The sequence below is a fragment of the Orcinus orca genome, chromosome 12 (assembly GCF_937001465.1).
Source record: "Orcinus orca chromosome 12, mOrcOrc1.1, whole genome shotgun sequence".
NCBI lineage: Eukaryota > Metazoa > Chordata > Mammalia > Artiodactyla > Delphinidae > Orcinus > Orcinus orca.
The window spans coordinates 77,128,566-77,149,676 of NC_064570.1; the positions used below are offsets into that span (position 1 = coordinate 77,128,566).

The 21,111-nt window shown below is 39.1% G+C and overlaps 1 protein-coding gene across 13 annotated transcripts in view; it reads right to left on the reverse strand.

Annotated features, from left to right (window-relative positions):
• SENP6 (SUMO specific peptidase 6) overlaps positions 1-21,111 on the reverse strand; it is a 103,055-nt gene that overhangs the window by 81,623 nt on the left and 321 nt on the right. For 3 of the 13 annotated variants that reach the window (XM_033428599.2, XM_033428598.2, XM_033428596.2), the window contains exons 1-3: positions 20,371-20,971; positions 3,373-3,466; positions 960-1,020 (exon numbers count right to left, since the gene is read on the reverse strand). In XM_033428599.2, coding sequence (XP_033284490.1) covers positions 960-1,020; positions 3,373-3,466; positions 20,371-20,422 — 207 coding nt within the window. In that variant the 5' untranslated portion in view covers positions 20,423-20,971. The other 10 variants (XM_033428600.2, XM_033428609.2, XM_033428613.2 and 7 more) reach the window with 10 other exon arrangements.

The window sequence follows — 21,111 nt, forward strand, 5'->3', positions numbered from 1 at the left end:
CCTTTTACTTTTACCTACAAAGCTCACTATATTTGTGTCCACCTGAAGAACACCTAAATAGCCCCACTCTAAGGAATCAAAATGTTAAAATAAAAGCTAGAGAAAACTGCAATGTAAAAAACCTTACAGTTTTTCAGTGTGAGTAGCCTTATAGAGAAAAACTTTAAGTTCTATAAACTCCCGAAATTATGTCAAAATAGAGATGTGGGGGAAAAAAACACCACAAAGACAGGGAGAAAAAAGTAACTTTAAAAGTCTCTAAAATACTATTCAACTGTAAGTACAGGAAATATGTAAAGAGGGTACTATGTCAGATTGGCAAAAATTCAAGTTTGACCACATACTTCCCAAAGTTAGAAGAGAAACTCTCATACAGTGCTAGCAGTTATGGCTAATGCTAATTCCTATGAATGAGGCATTTGGCAATATTTAGCAAAATAACATGTAAATCTACCTGCTGAAATAGCAACTGCAATTTTAGAAATCTATCCTACAAATACACTGTAAAGATGTGAAAAGGTATAAGCACAAGGCTTTATTAAAGCACTTCTTGGGCTTCCCTGGCAGCGCAGTGGTTGAGAGTCCGCCTGCCGTTGCAGGGGACACGGGTTCGTGCCCCAGTCCGCGAAGATCTCACATGCCGCGGAGCGGCTAGGCCCGTGAGCCATGGCCGCTGAGCCTGCGCGTCTGGAGCCTGTGCTCCGCAACGGGAGAGGCCACAACAGTGAGAGGCCCGCGTACCGCAAAAACAAACAAAAAAAAAAGGTGGGGCGAGAATATATATTTTCTTTGTGATAAAATACTTCTGATGGGATAAACAAGAAACTGGGAATACCATTTGCCTTTGGGGTAGGAAAGTGGGTGGTTGGGACTTACAATCAAAAATACAAATCTTCTTTTGAAGCTTTAGTTTTTAGTATATAACCTAAAAAAATAAATAAATAGAAAGTAACACTTGCCTTTTTTCCTTTTGAGGTTTCAGAATCCTCATCTTCATCTACACTGAGTAGATTTGCCTCACTACACAGAAAATAAAGGGGAAAAAGCCTTAAGTGACAATTACAACCCATACATTAAATTCAGAAGTTTTAGCCTCTGTGCTCACCTAATATAGAGATCAGCAAACTTTTTCTGTAAAGGGCCAGAGAGTAAATATTTTAGACTTTGCAGGCCATACAGTCTTGGCAGCAACTACTCCGCTTTGCTTTGCCACTGTAGTATGAGAGTAGCCACAGACTATCTGTGTGGCTGTGTTCCAACAAAACTATAACAAAAATCCAGGGGTGGGCCAGCCTGGGCCCATGAGCCACTGTTTCCTGACCTCTGCCATTAATGAACACATAATTTTGCTTTTCTAAACTATGGATTTCATAAATAGTCACTCATTTTTCCTTTCTGTCTTGCATTTTAAATTAGGGGAAAGGGGCTGAAAAACAAAGTAGAGGGAAAGAAACATACTGGTAAGAAAACTTTAGTTAATGAAAAGAAAGTAACTGCAATGGTATTAACCCAATAAAATAGTTATACCTCTACCATTGTGGGAAATACCAACCCTTTACTGAGAATCATTGACCTGATTCTAAAAAACCGATATATCTATTAACAGTTCATGTTAATCTGAACATAGTGATAAACCAAAGAGTAAAATTCATAAGTGAAACATACAGGACAGGTAGCACCTTAAAAGACACATTTTTTTTTATATAATCATGACAAATCTTCTAACAAAGTCAAAATACACCCTTCTGAAGACAATTCTGCTAAGCTATTTTTAGTAAAATCTTAGCTATTTATAACAAAAATGTAAAATGTTTGTTTCATTATTGTTTGTATACATCCCAACTTTTTTAATGCTAAAAATTCTCTCCTGCAAACATTTTACAAAAATGCTTAAAAGGTGGGATACTGGGCTTCCCTGGTGGCGCAGTGGTTGAGAGTCCGCCTGCCGATTCAGGGGACATGGGTTCGTGCCCCGGTTCGGGAGGATCCCGCATGCCACGGAGCGGCTGGGCCCGTGAGCCATGGCCGCTGAGCCTGCGCGTCCGGAGCCTGTGCTCCTCACGGGAGAGGCCACAACAGTGAGAGGCCCGCATAACGCAAAAAAAAAAAAGGTGGGATACTTTTTAACGTTTACAAGTGGTCTACTCAATTTCAGATTTAATTCCAATTTTTCAAAACTACATAAATAACAAATGTCTGTTATAAAATATAATCAGAAATAAAAAGAAATGAAAGAAAGAAAACCATAAAATACAAATTTTGAGTGAGAAACATACCAGTTCAAAGCTCTCCCTCAAATAAAACTTCACTTCAGTTCAACATCTCATAGGTGAAGGCACATAAAGTGGTAATGATGAACGGAGCTGTTGCCCAGACAGAAGTGAAGCACCTACAATATTTAGCCAATATACTCTGAATGACTTCTTGTGTAAAATTTCTAAAAAATATTTGCAGTTTTGGTAGAACTTTAGTGTATATATTTGTGTGTCTCTTAATTTGCTGTTTGTTCTGGCCAGTGGAAAACCAGATCAGTAAACTAAGAAACTAATAGCCATACTAAATTTGTAATACAAATCTCATAACATGCAAAAGGCTCTATTAAAACTATTTAAAAAGTTACAGCAGTCATTCCAAGTACATTAACAAAGTGTAATGAACGCTTTGCTTAACGTCTGTCTGGGTCAACACCTGTGTTTATCATTTACAGGGTTTCTGCTTTCTCTGTTAGCAATCTAAGATGAATGTGGTGGGGGCAGGGTGAGTCACAACTGGAAAGAAAGACACTAAACTTTCTTACAAATTTCAGGAATCGTAATGTGGGTTCATTTACTCCTGATAAATGGTGGCTTCTCAAATCACTACGTGAACAGAATGCCGTATTTTTTTATTTTTTATTTTTAAAGAACAATTTCTTTAATAGGAATCCTGTAGTATGGTCGCCTTTTTTTTTTTCTTTACTGTACGCGGGCCTCTCACTGTTGTGGTCTCTCCCGTTGCGGAGCACGGGCTCCGGATGCGCAGGCTCCGCGGCATGTGGGATCTTCCCGGACCGGGGCACGAATCCGTGTCCCCTGCATCGGCAGGCGGACTCTCAACCACTGCACCACCAGGGAAGCCCAGGTCAACTTTTAATTATAAGGTTACATGTACTATATGCACATATTTATACATTTCAAAAGATGAAGAAATATAACCACAAAATTATATACCAATAAAAGAACTGCTTTTTCTTTCCTTAATGCTACTGTAAAAGAGTTCAATGTTTTCTTAAGAATACCATACTCTTAAAAATATTTCCATGGAATAAAATTGCTTATCTAATGAAAAGTTTCATTCTTATAAAACATCTGAGGGGGAAAAAAACATTCTTACTCTTTATCTGTATCTCCTTCACTTTCTTCTCCATGATCAAAGCTCCAATTCCTTTTAAAACCTCTATCTCTTTTAGATTCTGATCTAGCCAACGCTGAAATAAAAACAAACTCAGATAAGTATTCATTAATAGAGCCATTCAATACAAAATAAAATTGAGCATTTCCCAAACTCTTTGCTTAGTCAGGATTTTCTTTTAATTTGCTTGCCTTTTGATTATTTCCTCTAAAGAGAAAAAGAACACATTAAAATCTGTTTTTGCTAATTTACACTCATCCATATGTGTGAGCTTGCTACAGAAAAAAAGCTCAAATCAGTAAAATATAATAAAAATGTGGATGGGGATACATGAATATGAAATACATAAAAATCAACCCTGCATCTCCACCGTATTTGATCACTGGTTCTAGAAACTAGTACCTGTTAATTTGCTTGCCTTATTTATGAGAACTAAATCCAGACCACCAGCCTTTTCTTTACCTCAGCCAATCATCTCTGCCTTTTAGCAGAAAAGAGACAAACCAAGGTTTTCTGTGTTAGCATCAGGGTGAACTCAATGTTAGAAATAACTCTCCAGATCAGAACACCAAACACGCTCACGATGAGTTTAAGAAAAATTTTAAGTGCATGCCTGAAATACCCCGAAGCCATAAACAGCAATGAAGTGGGAACCTGAGAAATAAATGAAGTTCTGAAGCTGGCATTTGTTTTTGAGCCATATGACAAAAACCTGAGGCCCAGAGGCTGGGAAGACCAGGTTTGGAGCCTCAGTAAAATGAAAGGTCAGATCATAGACCAGAAGACCTGAAGGGTGACAATCCAATTGGGTGAACTGGGTTGGGGGGGGCGGGGGGGAGAAAAAAGAATCTCACTGAAGAAAGAGACAGTAGGGATAATTATGACATCTTGCCGTTGGCTCTGGGTTTGGGGGTGAACTAATAATAACAAATAAAGTGTATCTCTCCACCCCATGTTTAGGGAATTCCTAAACATCAGCTCACAATCACTCAGGTTTGGTACCAGAATCTTCATAACCTATGTGGCCCAGAAAAGTCCATAATTAAAAGAGTCTCATGGAAATGATGCCCAATATCACCAGATGTTAAGGAAATGCAAAGCAAAACTATAATGAGATACTCTTTCACACCCGTCAGGATGGCTGTTTTTTTTAATGGAAAATAACAAGTGTTGGTGAGGATGAGGAGAAATCGGAACTCTTACGCATTGCTTGTGGGAATATAAAATGGTGCAGCCACTGTGGAAAATGTTTGGCAGCTCCTCAAAAAGTTAAACACAGAATTACCCTATGACCCAGTGATCCTAGTTCTAGATATATACCCCAAAATAACTGAGAGCATGGACTCTGACACTTGTACACCAATGTTCACAGCAGCATCATTCACAAGAGCCAGAAGGTGAAACCACCCAAATATCCATCGACAGACGAATGGATAAACAAAATGTGCTGTGTTCACACACACATACAGAGGAGTGTTATTTAGCCATAAAGAAATGAAACTCTGACACATGCTACAATATGGATGAACTCTGAAAACATTACAATGAGTGCAATAGTGGCACAGAAGGACAAATATTGTATGATTCCACTTATATGAGGTAACTAGAATAGGGAAATGCAGAGAGCAAGCAGAACAGAGGTCACCAGGGACTGGAGGGAGAGGAGAATGTAGAGTTACTTTTTAATGGGTACAGAGCTTTTGTCTGGGATGATGAAAAAGTTCTGGAAATGGATAGTGGTGATGGCTGCACAACATTATGGATGTATTTAATGCCAATCTACGCTTGTACATTTATATACAGTTAAAACAATAAATCTTACGTTACGTATATTTTTCCACAGTAAAAAACTGTTTGTAAAGGCAAAAAAACAATCACCAAAACCTCTAAATGACTAGGAGAATCAAATATAAATCTTCTCTAAAAAAAATAAAATTTCAATGCCTCAAAAAGTTTCCCAAAAAAATGAGTTCACAACCCAAAATATCATGAAACAGGAGGAAACAAGTCATCATGAGTAAATCTGAAACTTCTTTACATGTATAATGTAAATATAAGTAAGTAAATAGTAGATAACAGGAGCAAGGTGTCTCCCTTTCAGAAAAAGAAGTTATGAAAAAAAGAGAGGAAAGCTAGAATGAACTGTTCGTTCTAGTGGTGCTAGATTAGAGGAAGAGATATCAGTACCAACTTTTATTTGATACACATATAGATTAATAGATACAGACACGAATATAGATATGCTGTTCCATGGGTTAGTATACAGAGCTAAGGGTCTGTCCTCAGAAGGTGTAGAAGCAGTGATACCTCAGTAGCAACAAGCACACCTACAACCAGATCTTATTTTCTAAATACCATTCTCCAATACAAGGAGCCAGAGCTCCTAGGAAAAATGACTGATTCTAGAGATGACGCAGGAAAAATACAAGATAAGCCTGGAGTATTATGTAGGGCCAGAAAGGAAGAAGGCGTTTTTTTAAAAAAATGATGATATGAATTATAATTCTCCTTAATAAAATAAATATTCATGAATCCACATGGATATAAATAATTGAATAAATAAATAAATGGTGAGAAGGGACACATCTTCCTTACAGAATTCCAAATGATACATGTACAAACTCTCCTCTAAGAGATGGAACTGAATTCCCTTTCCCTTCAGTATATGTTGAACTTTGTAACTCACTTCCAAAGAGTCAACTATAGAAAAAGGAAAAAAGTAAACTGACAGAAACCTACCAATCACTATCTCAGCTAAGTGATCATCAAAGTTAACATGAGAAGTGATGTCTTATTCATAGCATACTTAACATGATGTGATGAAAATGCGACTTCAGCTCTGTGGCTTCTTCCCAAAAGCCCACAATGCCAGTTTAGTCAAAAGAACACATCAGATAAACCCAAACTGAGGAACATTTTACAAAATTCCTGACCAGAACTCTTTAAAACTGTCAAGGTTATGAAAAATAAGGGAAGATAAAGAAACTGTCATGATCAGAGGGGACTAAGGAGACATGACAACCAAATGCAATGTGGTGTCCTGGACTGGACTGTGCAAAAGGAAAAGGACATTAATGAAATAACTAGTGAAATCCAAGTCAAGTCTGTAGTTTAGGCTATAGTGTTATGCCCATGTTAATCTCCTAGTTTTTGACAAACATACTACAATTATCTAAGTTGGGAACTTTAGGGGAAGATGGGTAAATGGTATACAGAAACTCTCTCTAACATCTTTGAAACTTCTCTATAAATCTAAAATTATCCCCCACTCCAATTTTCAAAAATCAAATGTAAAAAGAAAGGGTTAAGTTTAAGTTATGCTACCAACACAGAAAAGGTAATAAACTATGATGATTACTAGTCTATAAAGACTCTATCCATCACTGAGAGTCAGGCAAGTTAACAAAAAAGGCCACTAAGCAGTGAAAAGTCAAGAGATTTTATATTGTGTACGCTCTAAAGAAGCAAGGTTCCGTACATACAGTTCTAACAAGTGTAATCACAGGATTTCCTAATTGACAGATTAGAAGCTATAAATTAACAGATGAAAGAAAAATAACCTCATGAAAGTGATAACTGCCAATGAGAAAAAATAAATTACAAAAAGCAAGCAAATTCTAAAAACATAAATTTTAGGGCAACTTGCACTAGGAACAAAAGCTCTGAACCCTCAAAAGTCCTTGAGAGTATCAACACACTTCAATATCCTGTTATGGTTGACACTCGTAAGAATCAGAATGGAAAATTATGTCCACTATACTGTACTTACAAAATTGAAAGTTAATACAAAGGTTAAAGAGAGATCCCAGTTAAGCATCGTAAATTAAATATATGCATTTTTCTCCATACCCCTCCAGTAAAATGACAGTAATGGAAAGAGGGGTAAAAAGCAGAAACCCATAAGAACAAAATGAACCCAGAAAGAAGATAATAGCAGATGAGAGATGTAACTAAACTGATGAAAGGTGAAAATTTGATGGATGGGTAGGAACTGACTTAGTTGACTAGAGAAAGCAAACTTAAACACCTATGAGGGCACAGATATTACCAAATTGACACAAGAAAAAAAATTTTTGAACACTGCTGTCAATAAAAGAAACTGAATTATTATAAATCTTTCTGTAAAGAGAAACTCAGACCCAGAAGGCTTCTCCCATAATTTCTTTCAAACTTGTAAAATATAGCAACAAATTTACCTAAACTTTCCCAGAAAATAAAAAAAAAGGAACACTTTGCAGCTCATTTTATGAAGTCAGTATACCTGATCCTAAACCTGATAACGACATTTAAGGAAGGAAATTACCAAGCACTCTCTCATGAAGACAGATATAAAACCCTTAATATCAGTAAATCAAATCCAGTGATAGACAAAGAATAATATTACAATCAAGTAGGGTTTATTCTAAAAGCAAGAGTTAACATTTGAAAATTATGAATATAATTCACAAAACAAAACCGTTATAATAAAAAATGATTCAGGGATGCATCATCAAGGAATGCTGAAACTAATAAATAAATGGAAAGAAGCTAAAACTAATGGATGAAATCTGAAGAGAAATATGTCATTTATATTGCTTCAAAGTAGTTTCCCACAAAATATTTATTAATTACAAAGGGGAAAATGATAGTACCTTTCAGTGGAGAAATCTGGCAAACACTAAATGATCAAAGTTAATTTCACCAGTAATAGGACAAAAGATCACTACCAAGGCATTCCTTATAAAAACTCATAACCTAAATCTAATCATGAGGAAACATCAGACAAACCCAAACTACAAAATAACTGTCCAGTATACTTTAAACATGTCAAGGTAAAGAAAGACAAAGAAAGACTGAAATACTATGATCGTCTAGGTAGAAAATCCGAAAGAATCACTCAAAAAAACCCTACTGGAACTAGTAAGCAATTATAGTAAGGCTGCAGGATACAAGGTTAATACAAAACAATTAAATGCTTTCCTATATACCAGTAATGAGCAAGGTAAATGTGAAATTAAAAACACAGTAACACATTAGCACCCCCAAGAATGAAATACTTAGCTATAAAGCTAACAGAATATGTACAAAATCTTTATGATGGAACCTACAAAACTGATAAATGAAATGAAAGAAAAACTAAAAAAATGGAGAGATATTTCATGTTCATGAATGGGAAGACTCAATACTGTCCAGATGTCAGTTCTTTCCAACTTTATCAATAAATTCAGTGCAATCGCAATCAAAATCTTAGCAAGTTATTTAATTCAAAATGGATCACAGACCTAAATGTAAAATACAAAACTATAAAACTCCTAGAAGATAACATAGGAGAAAATCTAGATGACTCTTAGGTATGGTGATGACTCTTTAGATGAAACACCAAAGGTATAATCCATGAAAGAAAGAACTGATAAACTGGACTTCATTAAAATTAAAACCTTTTGCTCTGCCAAGAAAATTAGAAAACAAGCCAAAGATCAGGAGAAAATATTTGCAAAAAAAACACATCTGATAAAGGACTTATCCAAAATATACCAAGACCTCACTTAGTAATAGCCACGGGAAAAAAAAAAAAATCCACGGAAGAACCTTAAATGCCTATTACTAAGTGAAAGAAACCAACCTGAAAAGGCAATCTACTATATGATTTCAACTAGATGACATTCTGGGCAAGGCAAAACTATGGAGATAGTAAAAAGATCAGTAGTTGCCAAGGTGAGGTGAGGGTGGAGGGGCTGAGGGATGAATAGGTAGAACAATGAAGATTTTTATGGCAATGAAAATACTCTGTATGACATGATAATGATGGATACATGTCATTACACACTTATCCAAACCCACAGACTATACCACACAATGAGTGAGCCAAAACGTAAACTACGGGCTATGATTTGTCGGTGGAGGGTTATCAGTTGTACCACTCTGGTGGGAGATGTTGATACTGGTGAAGGCTATGCAGATGTGGGGGTGAGAGGTGTATGGCAAATCTCTGTACCTTCCGCTTTGCTGTGAAACTAAAACTGCTCTTAAAAAATAATAAGTAATTCTTTTGCATGGCTAGAAAAAAGAAAAATAAAAAACAAAAACAAGTCTTCCGTGCCCAGTTTTACTGATATATAACTGAGCAGCACTGTATAAGTTCAAGGTGTACAACATAATGACTTCACTTACATATATTGTGAAATGATTACCATAATATGTTCAGTTATCATCTATCATCTCATATAGATGAAAGAAAGAAAGAAAGAAAGAAAGAAAGAAAAGAAGGAAGGAGAAAGAGAAAGAGGGAAAGAGAGAAAAGAAAGCAAGCTAGGGAAAGAAATAAAGAAAAGGGAAGAGAGGGAAGGGAAGGAAGGAAATGAAGGAAGAAAGTTTCTTTCCTTGTGATGAGAACTCTTAGGATTTACTCTAACACCTTCCAAATAAGCCCTATAGGAGTATTAACTATAGCCACCCATCATTTTATACATTACAACCCCAGTACTTATTTATCCTGTAACTGGAAGTTTGTACCTTCTGACCACTTTCATCCAAGTCCCCTACCTCCCGTGCCCTGCCTCTGGTAACCACAAATCTGTTCTCTTTTTCTATGAGCTTGGGATTTTTTTTTTTTAAGATTCCACACATAAGTGGGATCACACAGCATTCTTATTTCACTTAGCATAATGCTCTCAGGGTCCACCCGTGTTGTCACAAATGGCAGGATTTCTCTCCCTTTTATGTCTGAATAATAGTCCATTGTATATACACACAACATCTTTATCCGTTCTTCCACTCATGGACAGTTAGATTGTATCCATGTCTCGGCTACAGAACAGGGGGGCGCAGATATCTCTTCAACATAGTGTTTTTGTTTCCTTCAGATATATTCACATAAGTAGAATTGCTGGATCATATGGTAGTTCTACTTTTAATCTCCTGAGGAACCTCCATACTGTTTTCCATAGTGGCTGCACCAATCTACACTCCCACCAACAGCGCATGGTCACCATGGTTTCATAATAACCATTGTAACAGGCATGAGGTTATATCTCATGGTAGTTTCGATTGGCATTTCCCTAATAATTAGTGATGCTGAGCACCTTTTCAGGTATCTGTTGGCCATCTGTAGGTCTTCTTTGGAAAAAATGTCTATTCAAGTCCTTTGTCTATTTTTAATTGGATTATTTGGGTTTTTTGCTATTGAGTTCTTTATATATTTTGGATATTAACCCCTTATCAGATATATGGTTTGCAAGTATTTAATAAAGTCTTTTTTTTTTCCTTGGCCATGCTGCGCAGCATGCGGGATCTTAAGTTTCCTGACCAGGGACCGAGCCCGTGCCCCCTGCAGTGGAAAAGCAGAGTCTTAACCACTGGACCGCCAAGGGAGTCCCATTAATAGTCTTTTTAAAAAACTTTTTTAAATGTAAAGAAAACATAAGAAGTAGATACACTACAAATAGATTTTCAGATTCTGTTACCCCAACCTGAACAGCCGACTGGCACTCTCCTGCTATCGTAAAAACTAAAGAAATGAACAGTGATTAGTAAAACCAAAAAAAGTAAAGTTATAAGGGACCAATAAGATCAAAGAATTTCTTCTATCACAAAAAGCACAAGACATTAAGAAAAAAACAATAAATGACTACATTTAAAAAATTTGCTCATAAAATTATTCCATGAGTTTAAAAATAAGACAAGTAATAATTCTGTTAAGATGTATGTTCAATACATGTAATTCAACCAAGGTTTCCTATCCAGACTATATAAAGAACCCCAACATTCCAACAGAACAAAATGTGCAGAAAACATGAGCAACTAAGAACTGAGGAAACACACAAAATAACCCAAAAAACAAAAAGAAACTCATAGAGTATTTTGTTTAGTTTACTCACGCACCACAGGCACATAGAATAGGGGTTACCTCTAGGTTGGCACTCAATATTTTTTGAATATTCAATGAACAATGAACAATTTTTAAAAACACAGTAATAAAGATACTCAACCTCACTATAAACCAGAGTATTACAAATTCAAACCACCATCTGATAACCACATCAGACTGGCAAAAACTAAAACATCAGACATTATTAAGTAGGTAATGATGTGTATAAACAGAAAACTTAAAAAGTGCTAGTGAAAGCACTTTGGAGATCAATTTGGCAATACTTAGGTGAAGCTGAAATTGCACATGACCCGATAATTCCATTGCTAAGAAATACCCTAGATCAGATGTTAGTAAAGTATGGCCCAGCCAAATCTGGCCTGCTGCTTGATTTTATAAGGCCCACAAGCTAAGAATACTTTTACATTTTTAAATGGCTAGGGGGGAAAACAAAAAATCAAACAAGACTAATGTTTCATGTTACAAGAAAATTATATAAAATTCAAATTTCAGTGTTCAAAAAGGTTTACTGGCACACAGCCACACTCATTTGCTTATGTATGATCTGTAACTGCCTTCTTGCTAAACTGGCAGCACTGAGTAATTGTGACAGACTGTTTGGAATGCAAAGGGTAAGATATTCACTAGCCCTTTACAGAAAAAGTTTGCTGACCCCTGCTCTAGAGAAACACACACATGTGCACAAGGAAATGTACTTTAAAAAAAAGTTCACAGTAGCAATATGAGACATACTAAAATATTCATAGTAGCAATGTATGTAATAGTAAAAAATTAGATACAACCTAATTCCCACAAAAAAGGAAATGCATAAATAAAAGGTAGTATATTCATACTATGACAAAGCACTAGACCTATTCTTATCAACATAATTTAATTTCTCAAACAATGCTGCAAGAATGAAAAGCAAATTACAGAAGAATACAGTATGACATGATTTATAAAATATTCTAAACATTCAAAACAATTTGTACACATACACAGGTTCAGAGATAAGAACATAAAGTACAAAGAAATGTATGGGAATGATAACTACCAAATTAACGATGGTGGTTACCCCTGGAAAGCAGGCAGAAAGATGCAAAAAAGAAAGGGTTCGGGACTTCCCTTGTGGCGCAGTGGTTAAGAATCTGCCTGCCAATGCAGGGGACACGGGTTCAAGCCCTGGTCCAGGAAGATTCACGTGCTGTGGAGCAACTAAGCCCGTGCGCCACAACTACTGAGCCTGCACTCTAGAGCCCGGGAGCCACAACTACTGAAGCCCGCATACGTAGAGCCCGTGCTCCGCAACAAGAGAAGCACCACAATGAGAAGCCCGCGCACCACAATGAAGAGTAGCCCCCGCTCGCCGCAACTAGAGAAAGCCCGCGTGCAGCAACGAAGACCCAACGCGGCCAAAAATAAATAAATTTCTTTAAAAAATTTTTTTAAATTAAAAAAAAAAGAAAGGGTTCAGCCCAGCTTCAACTGTATTAGTAATGTTTTCTTCAGGCTAGGAAGTAGAACATGAGCTTTTGCTATATTATGCTTTATATTCCACAGATACGAAATATTTCCTAATAATTTTTTATTGATAAGGTTTTACAATAATAAAAAATAGAATTTTTTAAAAAGGATTACGGAGACAGAAGTTAACTTCTGCAACTTAGAAATATAAAAGCAGTAAAAGAAAACATAAAGAGTGAATTAAATGCAAACATCAGGAAATCTCAATAAAGCAATTTTAGGTGGCTCTGTAGTGCTTTAGCCCCAGTCTTTCTCAAGAACCTGTCAAGATTCTCCACAGGCAGTCTCGTGGAGCCCTAAGCCACCATGTTACAAGTACGGGTATCCCACTGCAGAGACCACATGAAGAGGCTTTTCGGCCACATGGAGAAGGAAGGGCCCAACTTTCCATACCGGCCAGAGTCAGACATTTGAATAAAGCTGTCTTGGAGCCTCCAGGCCAGCCAAGCTACCACTGAATAACCCCCACAGGCGCTTCATGAAGCAGAAAAATCACCCAGCTGAGGTGAGTTTTCTTAAATTCCTAATCTATACAACCTTTATTTTTTGATACAGGAGACAGACCAATAGACTGTCCAATACTATCTGAAGATGAAGTCTGAATATATTATATCCTTGGGAATAATATTAGACTTCTCTGTGAACCACCAAAAGCACAATATTCTTTGCCTCAGGATCCAGCTATTGTTCAGTGTTCCCTCAGTTTATCTACCTCTTCATTCCATTCAGTGGGTTTCTATGGATCTTTCGGCAGGATGCTGGCATAAGTTAGTTCTGTCCAAGGCCAACATCAGGCAGCAGTTTGATGCTGTTGGTGTTGCTGGAAGCATCTTGATCTTCTATGGAATGGAAATACCAAGCAGTGGGTACCTTGCCCCAAAGTAATGCAGTTGGTTCTATCTTCACACACAATACACAATCTCTAAAATATAGTTATCACAAGCACACAAAGTTCCAAAGAGAGAAAACGAATAACCTAAGAAATGATCGCGAGAGACAAGTGGCTCCAAATGCTCCTTCTGCTCCAAGAAAAGGGGAGAACACCATCAAGATGGCAGGGGAACAGTATTCAATGAGATGGACCAATGAAACACTTTAATTCTGAAAGTGCAAATGCATCATTCAACAAGGAGAAAATTGACAGTGTCATAATAAACTTAAATTAAAAGAAGATAAACTTGAAAAACAGGTAAAGCCTATGAACGGTGAAGACAAGGAGACTCAGGAGTTGGTACTCAAACTTATAAAGGAAACGCTGATGAAGATTTGCAGACTTAATTGCTATACTGACAAAATTAAATCAGTGTTTTTTATTTCCTGTGATAATAGAGAATGGAGACAAACCTGAACTGAAGAAATAAGTTTAAATGCCAAAATATGGAATCCCTCCTCATCCAAACAGTGGCATAGGAATTTCAGAGGCAGAGAAGATATTGGTTTCCATGAAGATAGAGTCACCAGAGGTCATGGTGGTAAAAGGCAGTATTTTCACCATGTCTCCAAGATTTAGTGGCAGATTCATACACAGGAGGTTGTGGAGGCAGAAAGTTTGCAGATTTTTTTTTAATATAGGAAAGACAACAAAGTTATTACATAGTATACAAACAAGTCTTGGGAAATTTCTAGCTCTTAATGTCCTTAAAAATGGCTTCAGTCTTTGCAAAAAAGAAAAAAGTACATTTGTTATACACTGTACACCAGCACTGTTTGGTTTTTTTCTCCCTGCTATATTTCATAGATTGTAACGCAGTTAATGTGGGAGAAAAAAACCCTCATATTCAAAACCAAGCATGAAATGTATTTGAAATAACAAAAAAAAAACTCTCTGAGGGCTTCCCTGGTGGCACAGTGGTTGAGAGTCCCGCCTGCCGATGCAGCAGACATGGGTTCGTGCCCTGGTCCGGGAGGATCCCACATGCCGCAGAGCGGCTGGGCCCGTGAGCCATGGCCGCTGAGCCTGCGCGTCCGGAGCCTGTGCTCCGCAACGGGAAAGGCCACAACAGTGAGAGGCCCGCGTACCGCAAAAAAAAACAAAAAAAACCAAAACTCTCCCAAAACAAGGTCAGAATATGGCTTGCTGTCTTACTTTTCAAGCCTATAGTTTCAGACAGCCTCAAAGTAGTTGCTGTTAACGTGGGACAAGGCAGAGTGTCCACATGTCCCAATTTGCCTAGGACTGTTCCAATTTTAGCCAGGAGACAAGAGGTCCTAGTTGCTGGTGATGGATGCAGAAGGCTCTGAGAAGTACAAGACCCTAACTTTTTTTAAGGTAGCCCAAAAAACGGGCTAAAAGTAACACTGTTTTTAGGGTCAAATGGATACTACATATCTACTTTCTGTTTTTCAGGTGATGTAGGCAACCATAATTTGCAGCTCACAATAATGCATCATCCATTGTTGCATCACTGCAAGTAATGTGACCTAAGTGTACAAATGAAGTTGGTTGTAATTGTGATCAACAGTCTGCCTCTGACTTTATGGATTAACTGTTGTGTTTTGTATCAAGATAACGTTTAATTTTTAATACTGTAAATAGTGGTGACGATGTTTCTAAGAGTTTAGGTAATGAAAATGAGAAAGATAACAATAACAACTCCACCATGACCCAGACATCACTGAATGAAAGAAAAAAAGGAAGGAAAAGTTCCTAACATTCTTCCTCTTTTCTTCTTACTTATGCTTGCTTGGTTTCAGAAATTCTTGAATCAGTCCCTAATCAAAGGAAAGTTAACCAATGACTGTTTATGTTGCTATTTATACCTTTGAAACAAATTACAAATGTGTGGTCTACTTTGTTCTCTTCCTTTAGCTTCCTAAACTGTCCAGAAATTAGAAATTTTGGGATCTCAAAAGAACTGTCATTTTCAAGTTTAAGAAATACTATGACTTTGTTGAAAGTATTAAAAAAAACAAACAAACCCCAAAACAGGGAGGTTTGGGAGAGGAAAGATGGCTGCATGGATTAAAGATGGCTGCAAATTCTTTCCCACTATTCCTGCCGAGTGATGGTTCTCCTTCCCCTTCTCTTGAATCTGGGCTGGCTCTGTGGCCTTCTGGCCAATCGAATGTGACAGAAGTGACACTGTATAATTTCTGAAGTTGGGCCTTAAGAGACCTGTGGCTTCAGCTTTTGCCCTCTTAGAGCGCTGCTTCATCAGTAAATGGTAACTCCCCATAACTCTGTTATTTTCGCGCCTCTTGTCCACTCCCACCCCCAAGGTTAAACAGGTAAGAAGAATGGGAAAGCAAAGGGATAAAGAAGGGAAGGAGGGAGGAAAGAAGGAAGGAAATGCTGAAGGAGGTTAAGGCTATAGGACAGGTCTCAAGCTCCAGTTCTGACTGCCCCACTTACTTGCTCTAGGTCATATAACCCCTCTACACCACTTGATTTCAAACAGTCAACATACTTTTGTAATGGCAACAGGAACAATTAACTTACAGAAGTCTAGACATATGGAATACATAACTTCATTCTCTGTTACCTCTCTCACTACACTAGTCAATCTAGAATATCAAAACAATCAGGTAATACCTAGAAAAAGAAAGGTAGTAAGTGAAAGACAACAATAAAAACTAGAATTCAAATAAGAGAGAAGGCAAGCATTAAAAGAACAAAAACAAAGTAGGAAATACACACACCCACACATACATACATATGAAAGGGAAAGCAGAAAAAATGGGAGAAAATATTGGTGAAGCAATTAGTTGGTAGAAGAAAAAAGGTAAAGAAAGCTAGAATGAACAAGAACAGTATAATAAAGAAAAAGAAATGAGAGAGGAGGTAGACTTGCCAGAGGAGAAAAGAAGGGGGAGAATATCAAAAGAAAGGTTACAAGAACAAGCTAACTACGGTCACCTTTGCCATATACTACGAGTCTCCTAACTGATCTCGACAACAATCTTCTGCCCCTCTCTAGAGCTATTTCCGTGTGGGAGCCAATGACCTTTTCTGAAACAAAGCTGATGATGTTAACCTCCGGTCTTATCTTGTACCACTCTCCTTACTAGCACCACACTGTCCTTTCAGTTCCCTAAACGTGCCATGCTTCCTCTATTGTATTCCCCCTGGCTGGAAAGCTCTCTCTCTCCATCTTTCCCTCTCCTATCCACCCTTCAAACTGCCCTGATTAGATCAAATTCTCATTATTACAAATAATCCCCTTTGGTTGCACTTGACAGTTGAAATTTTACACTTACAAGTACGCTTATTTGATTACTGACTCCCCTCACTGGACTGGAAACTCCAAGGGGAAACCGCCTTCCCTCCCCCACTGTGACTCTCAGCACAGTACCTACAATGTTACAGTTGCTCAATAAATATCCTTTGAATGAATAAACAAAAGAGAAATCTGCCAAACTAGCTATCACAAGTGGAAAAGGGGCAGAAGACAACCTTAAGTGAATAGAAGAGAAAGAAACAAATCAAAGAGGGGAAAGAAAAAATTCAATACAAGCTGTAGCCTAATTAAATTCACACAATTTCAGTGTGATACTATACCAACAAAATAAAGTACAATAGTAACCAATAGGTCTCTTTTCCCTAAAGAAGCCAGAAAAGGAAATGGAATTAGTATTTTACTTAATATTTTATAAGAATGTAAAACATAATTTAGAAAATGGACAACAAGCACCTCAAACTTAAAGAGACCAAAGCAGAGCTATTAACTTACTTCTCATTCCTCTGCCAGTCTACTCCATCTCAGTGAATGGAATCCCGCACCCCCCTGCAACACCTCAAACCAAAACCCTAGGAGTCATCTTTGATTCCTCCCTTACTCTGATCCTCAATATGCAATGCATCGGGAAGTCCTGTAAGCTCTACATCCAAACGGATCTTCGATCTATCCACTCCTCTTCCCCAATTGCCACTGCTACCATCCTAATCCAAGCCCATCTATTTTTCAGACTGCTACAATACTCTCCTAACTAATACCCCTGCTTTTACTCTTGCTCTCCTCTCACTCACTCCAGGAGCAAAGCAGTTTTTTTTAAAACAAAGATAAACCGTATCATTACACTCCTTTGTCCCAAACTCTTCAATGACTTCCTACTTCTCAGAATCAAATAAAAATTCATGATCTTGCATGATCTGCTACCTCTCTTTCATATCACTCACTTCTTTGCTTGCTATGTTTCAGCCATAATGACCTCCTTTTTTTAAACAAATGGAATCCTATATCATCTTGGAACCTTTAGAGACATCATGCCCTCTGTCATACTCTAGTCCCACAGTTAAGGTATGACCTTAATACATGTGTGACCTCAGTAAGGCCTTTCTTGACTTTAACACTGTAAAATGGCTTTCTCATTCATCCACTGCTCTGTATTTTTCTTCCATAGCCTTTATCACACTATTATCACCCTGTTTATTTCACTAACAACAAATAAATATGCTCCACATGCAAGAAATATGATGGTGAAAAAAGAAAGCCATTGCTTTCACGGAGCTTATATTTTAATAGGACTAAAAAACATGAAGACATAAATTTATCATGTGAAAAGTGCTACCATGAAAAATAAAACAGTTAAAGGGAATACCATGTGTTTGTACATGTGTGGCAGCATGACACTGTAAGTAGGTTGTCAGGTCTGAGCAGATCTAAATAAAGTGAAGAAGGAAACTATGTGGAAAAAATGGGGTAAGAGTGTTTTAAATGGATTAACTTTTACTTATTTATAAAAAGTCCCTCCCACTAAAATGTAAGTCCCATAAAGGCAAGGACCCTGTCTTATGCACTGCTGTATTCACCTTGGTAAAGTGCCTAGTACAGAGTAGGCCACTATAAATATTTGATGAATATCTGGCAAGCTATATTGGAGTATTTTATCATTAAAAGTGTAAAGAACCAAAAGAATTAAATACAAAATATTAAACACAAAAAATACAAGTAGTACTAAATATCCTTCCATTTATTTCAAAAGATTCAGTACAGTATATGAAAAACTGAAATGCCTGCTCTCCCTTATGCTCATATTCTAAACAAGGTACCATTCACTTGCTTTCTGAGAATGCTGAAGGAGACATGGGGAAACTCAAGTTTAACCCCTAGAGCAATTCACAGACCCTTAAGTTAGAATAAACTAAAAGCAACAGTTTTAAATTTCACATTGGCCCTGTATCTGTTGGCCTTATTTATGCTCTTTCTATTCTCCCTATGTTCATCACATAGCACCACCTGTAACACAAGCTGCACCACTCTCAGCCCCTGACAGGTAACCATTCTGCCCAAATGAGAATGGAGAGAATAAAAGAAATACGAAGTGAACCCAGAAAAACTTGCAAGTTTTCCACACCTTCTTACCACAAATCTCATATAAAACTCTCATCACTTTTAAATAAAGGCTGGTTTGCACACAAGGTAAAATTTTGTTTTTCGCTCTGCTACACTACACTCCAAGGAAGATTAAGAAAATTAAGGTTTCTTTTCCCACTCAGCTCCATTAGTACCCATTTGTTCATTAGCCTAATACTGAGTACCTACTGTGTTCCAGGCCCTGTTCCAGGTGCAGTTAATAAAACTGTAAACTCGGCATACCCACCCTTCCACACCCTCTTAGAGGACCTTGTACCACAGTGAAGTTGTACTTTCTTAATTCAGAAATGTTTCCAACTAGTTATCTTTAAAGTACTCCTTTTACCCCATATGAAATTCATCTTTGCAACATTATCCGAAGAAGAGTTAAATCTTTTTTTAAGTCACCGCACAGCAGATAGACCCACACTCATAAACCCGCTCTCCCAAACATATTTATAAACCTAATTACCGTCACGAACGGTGAATCCACAGTCGAATTACGCAATAAAGGTTGAGAGTTCCAGGTCCACAACGACAACGTATTTAGCCGTATTTTAGGGATCCTTATATGTGGGCCAAGAGCCAATACTGTTACCCATTATCCCCAACAATAATAGATGGCTTTTCTTACTTACGACTAGCTTAGTCCGCCTGCAGCAAATGTTTAACTTTCCCTCACAAATGAATTAAAATGTAACCACTCAAACTTCGTCTATCAGCTTGGGTGACTGTCCCAAAACTGACACTGTGAATCTCGTTCTCTTTTTTTCCGATAAATTGTTTTCTAAAATATCGTTAACAAAACACATTTCGTAAGATTACCTGACAGAGCTAGGCCTAATCTGAATGCTGGCTGCAAGAGGAAGCCTGAAGCTCCGCGAAAAAAGAAAGACGGGGACGGGCGTATAAAACAAGCTCAGGAAACTACCTCTCCCCTCCCTACGTGGACTGGCCCCCGATTTCACCCAACCTTAGCGATTTGAAACTTTCCATGAACACCAAACGAGACCCGAGCGTAATCTGCTCTCATCCTTAGGCCACCACGGAGAAACCAAAAAAAGAAAAAACATGTCAAAGACACGCGTACACTCTCAAAGGACACGCATCAACTCCGGCTCCCGGCCGGTCCACCGACGCCCCCTCGGCCTCCCGGCCGAGCCCCTAGCTCACACGGACTCGGACCCAGCGCGCCCGCCAGCGCCCCGGAGCCCCCCAAACCCAGCCGGCGCCCACACCTGAATAGCCGGGAATCAGGGGCCCACATTTTCCTGTAGTTCCCCACCCCCAGCCCCTCGAGGGCAGAAATTGATGTACCTTCTAGAAAAGTAATCTCCCCGGCGCTGCCGTCGCTCTTGCCAGCCGCCATCTTCCTCCTCCCACGCCGCCGCCTCCCTAATCCATGGCCCACACCGCCGCCGCGTTCGCCGGGATGAGGGGCCGCGCCGCAGGAGGTTAGCCGCCGCAGGGTTGCGGGCCTAAGACTCGGCCGTCAGGCGGGCGGCGCTCCCCCGTCCGGACGGGCCTACACAAAAGCAGGCCGGCTCCCGGGCCTATCCGCGGGCGGGCGGCGAGACCCGCGGCCTGGGCTCCTCAGGCTCCGCCGGGCAAACGCGAGCGGCGACGACGGCGACGGCGCTTCCCGGGCCCGGTGCCTCTCGGCCCGCGACTCCCCATCCACCGCCCGCCCAGGCCGCCCGAGAAGCTTCCCCTAGCGGCGGGCCCGCAGGAAGAGAGTCTGAGGGCGAGCACACAAACACGCCTCCCTCAGTCCCGGGCCGTAAAATGGCCGCACCCCTCGCCCCGGGTTTGTGAGGTCTCCGCGACCGTCAGGCGCCCCCGGGCCCTCCGCTCCTTTCAGCAGCCGCAGGCACAGCCGCCGCGGCTAAGGCCGTCCGCCCACCCCGCCCAGACGCGAATGTATCAGCCGAGACCTCTGCGACTGTCCATGTGGACAGTGGTGGGTCTCCTCCGCCACCGCCTCGCGTCCGTCGCCACAGCAGCGCCAGCCGCCGCTCCTCCCCCACGGTTGCCGCTGACGCCACAACGCGCTCGCCC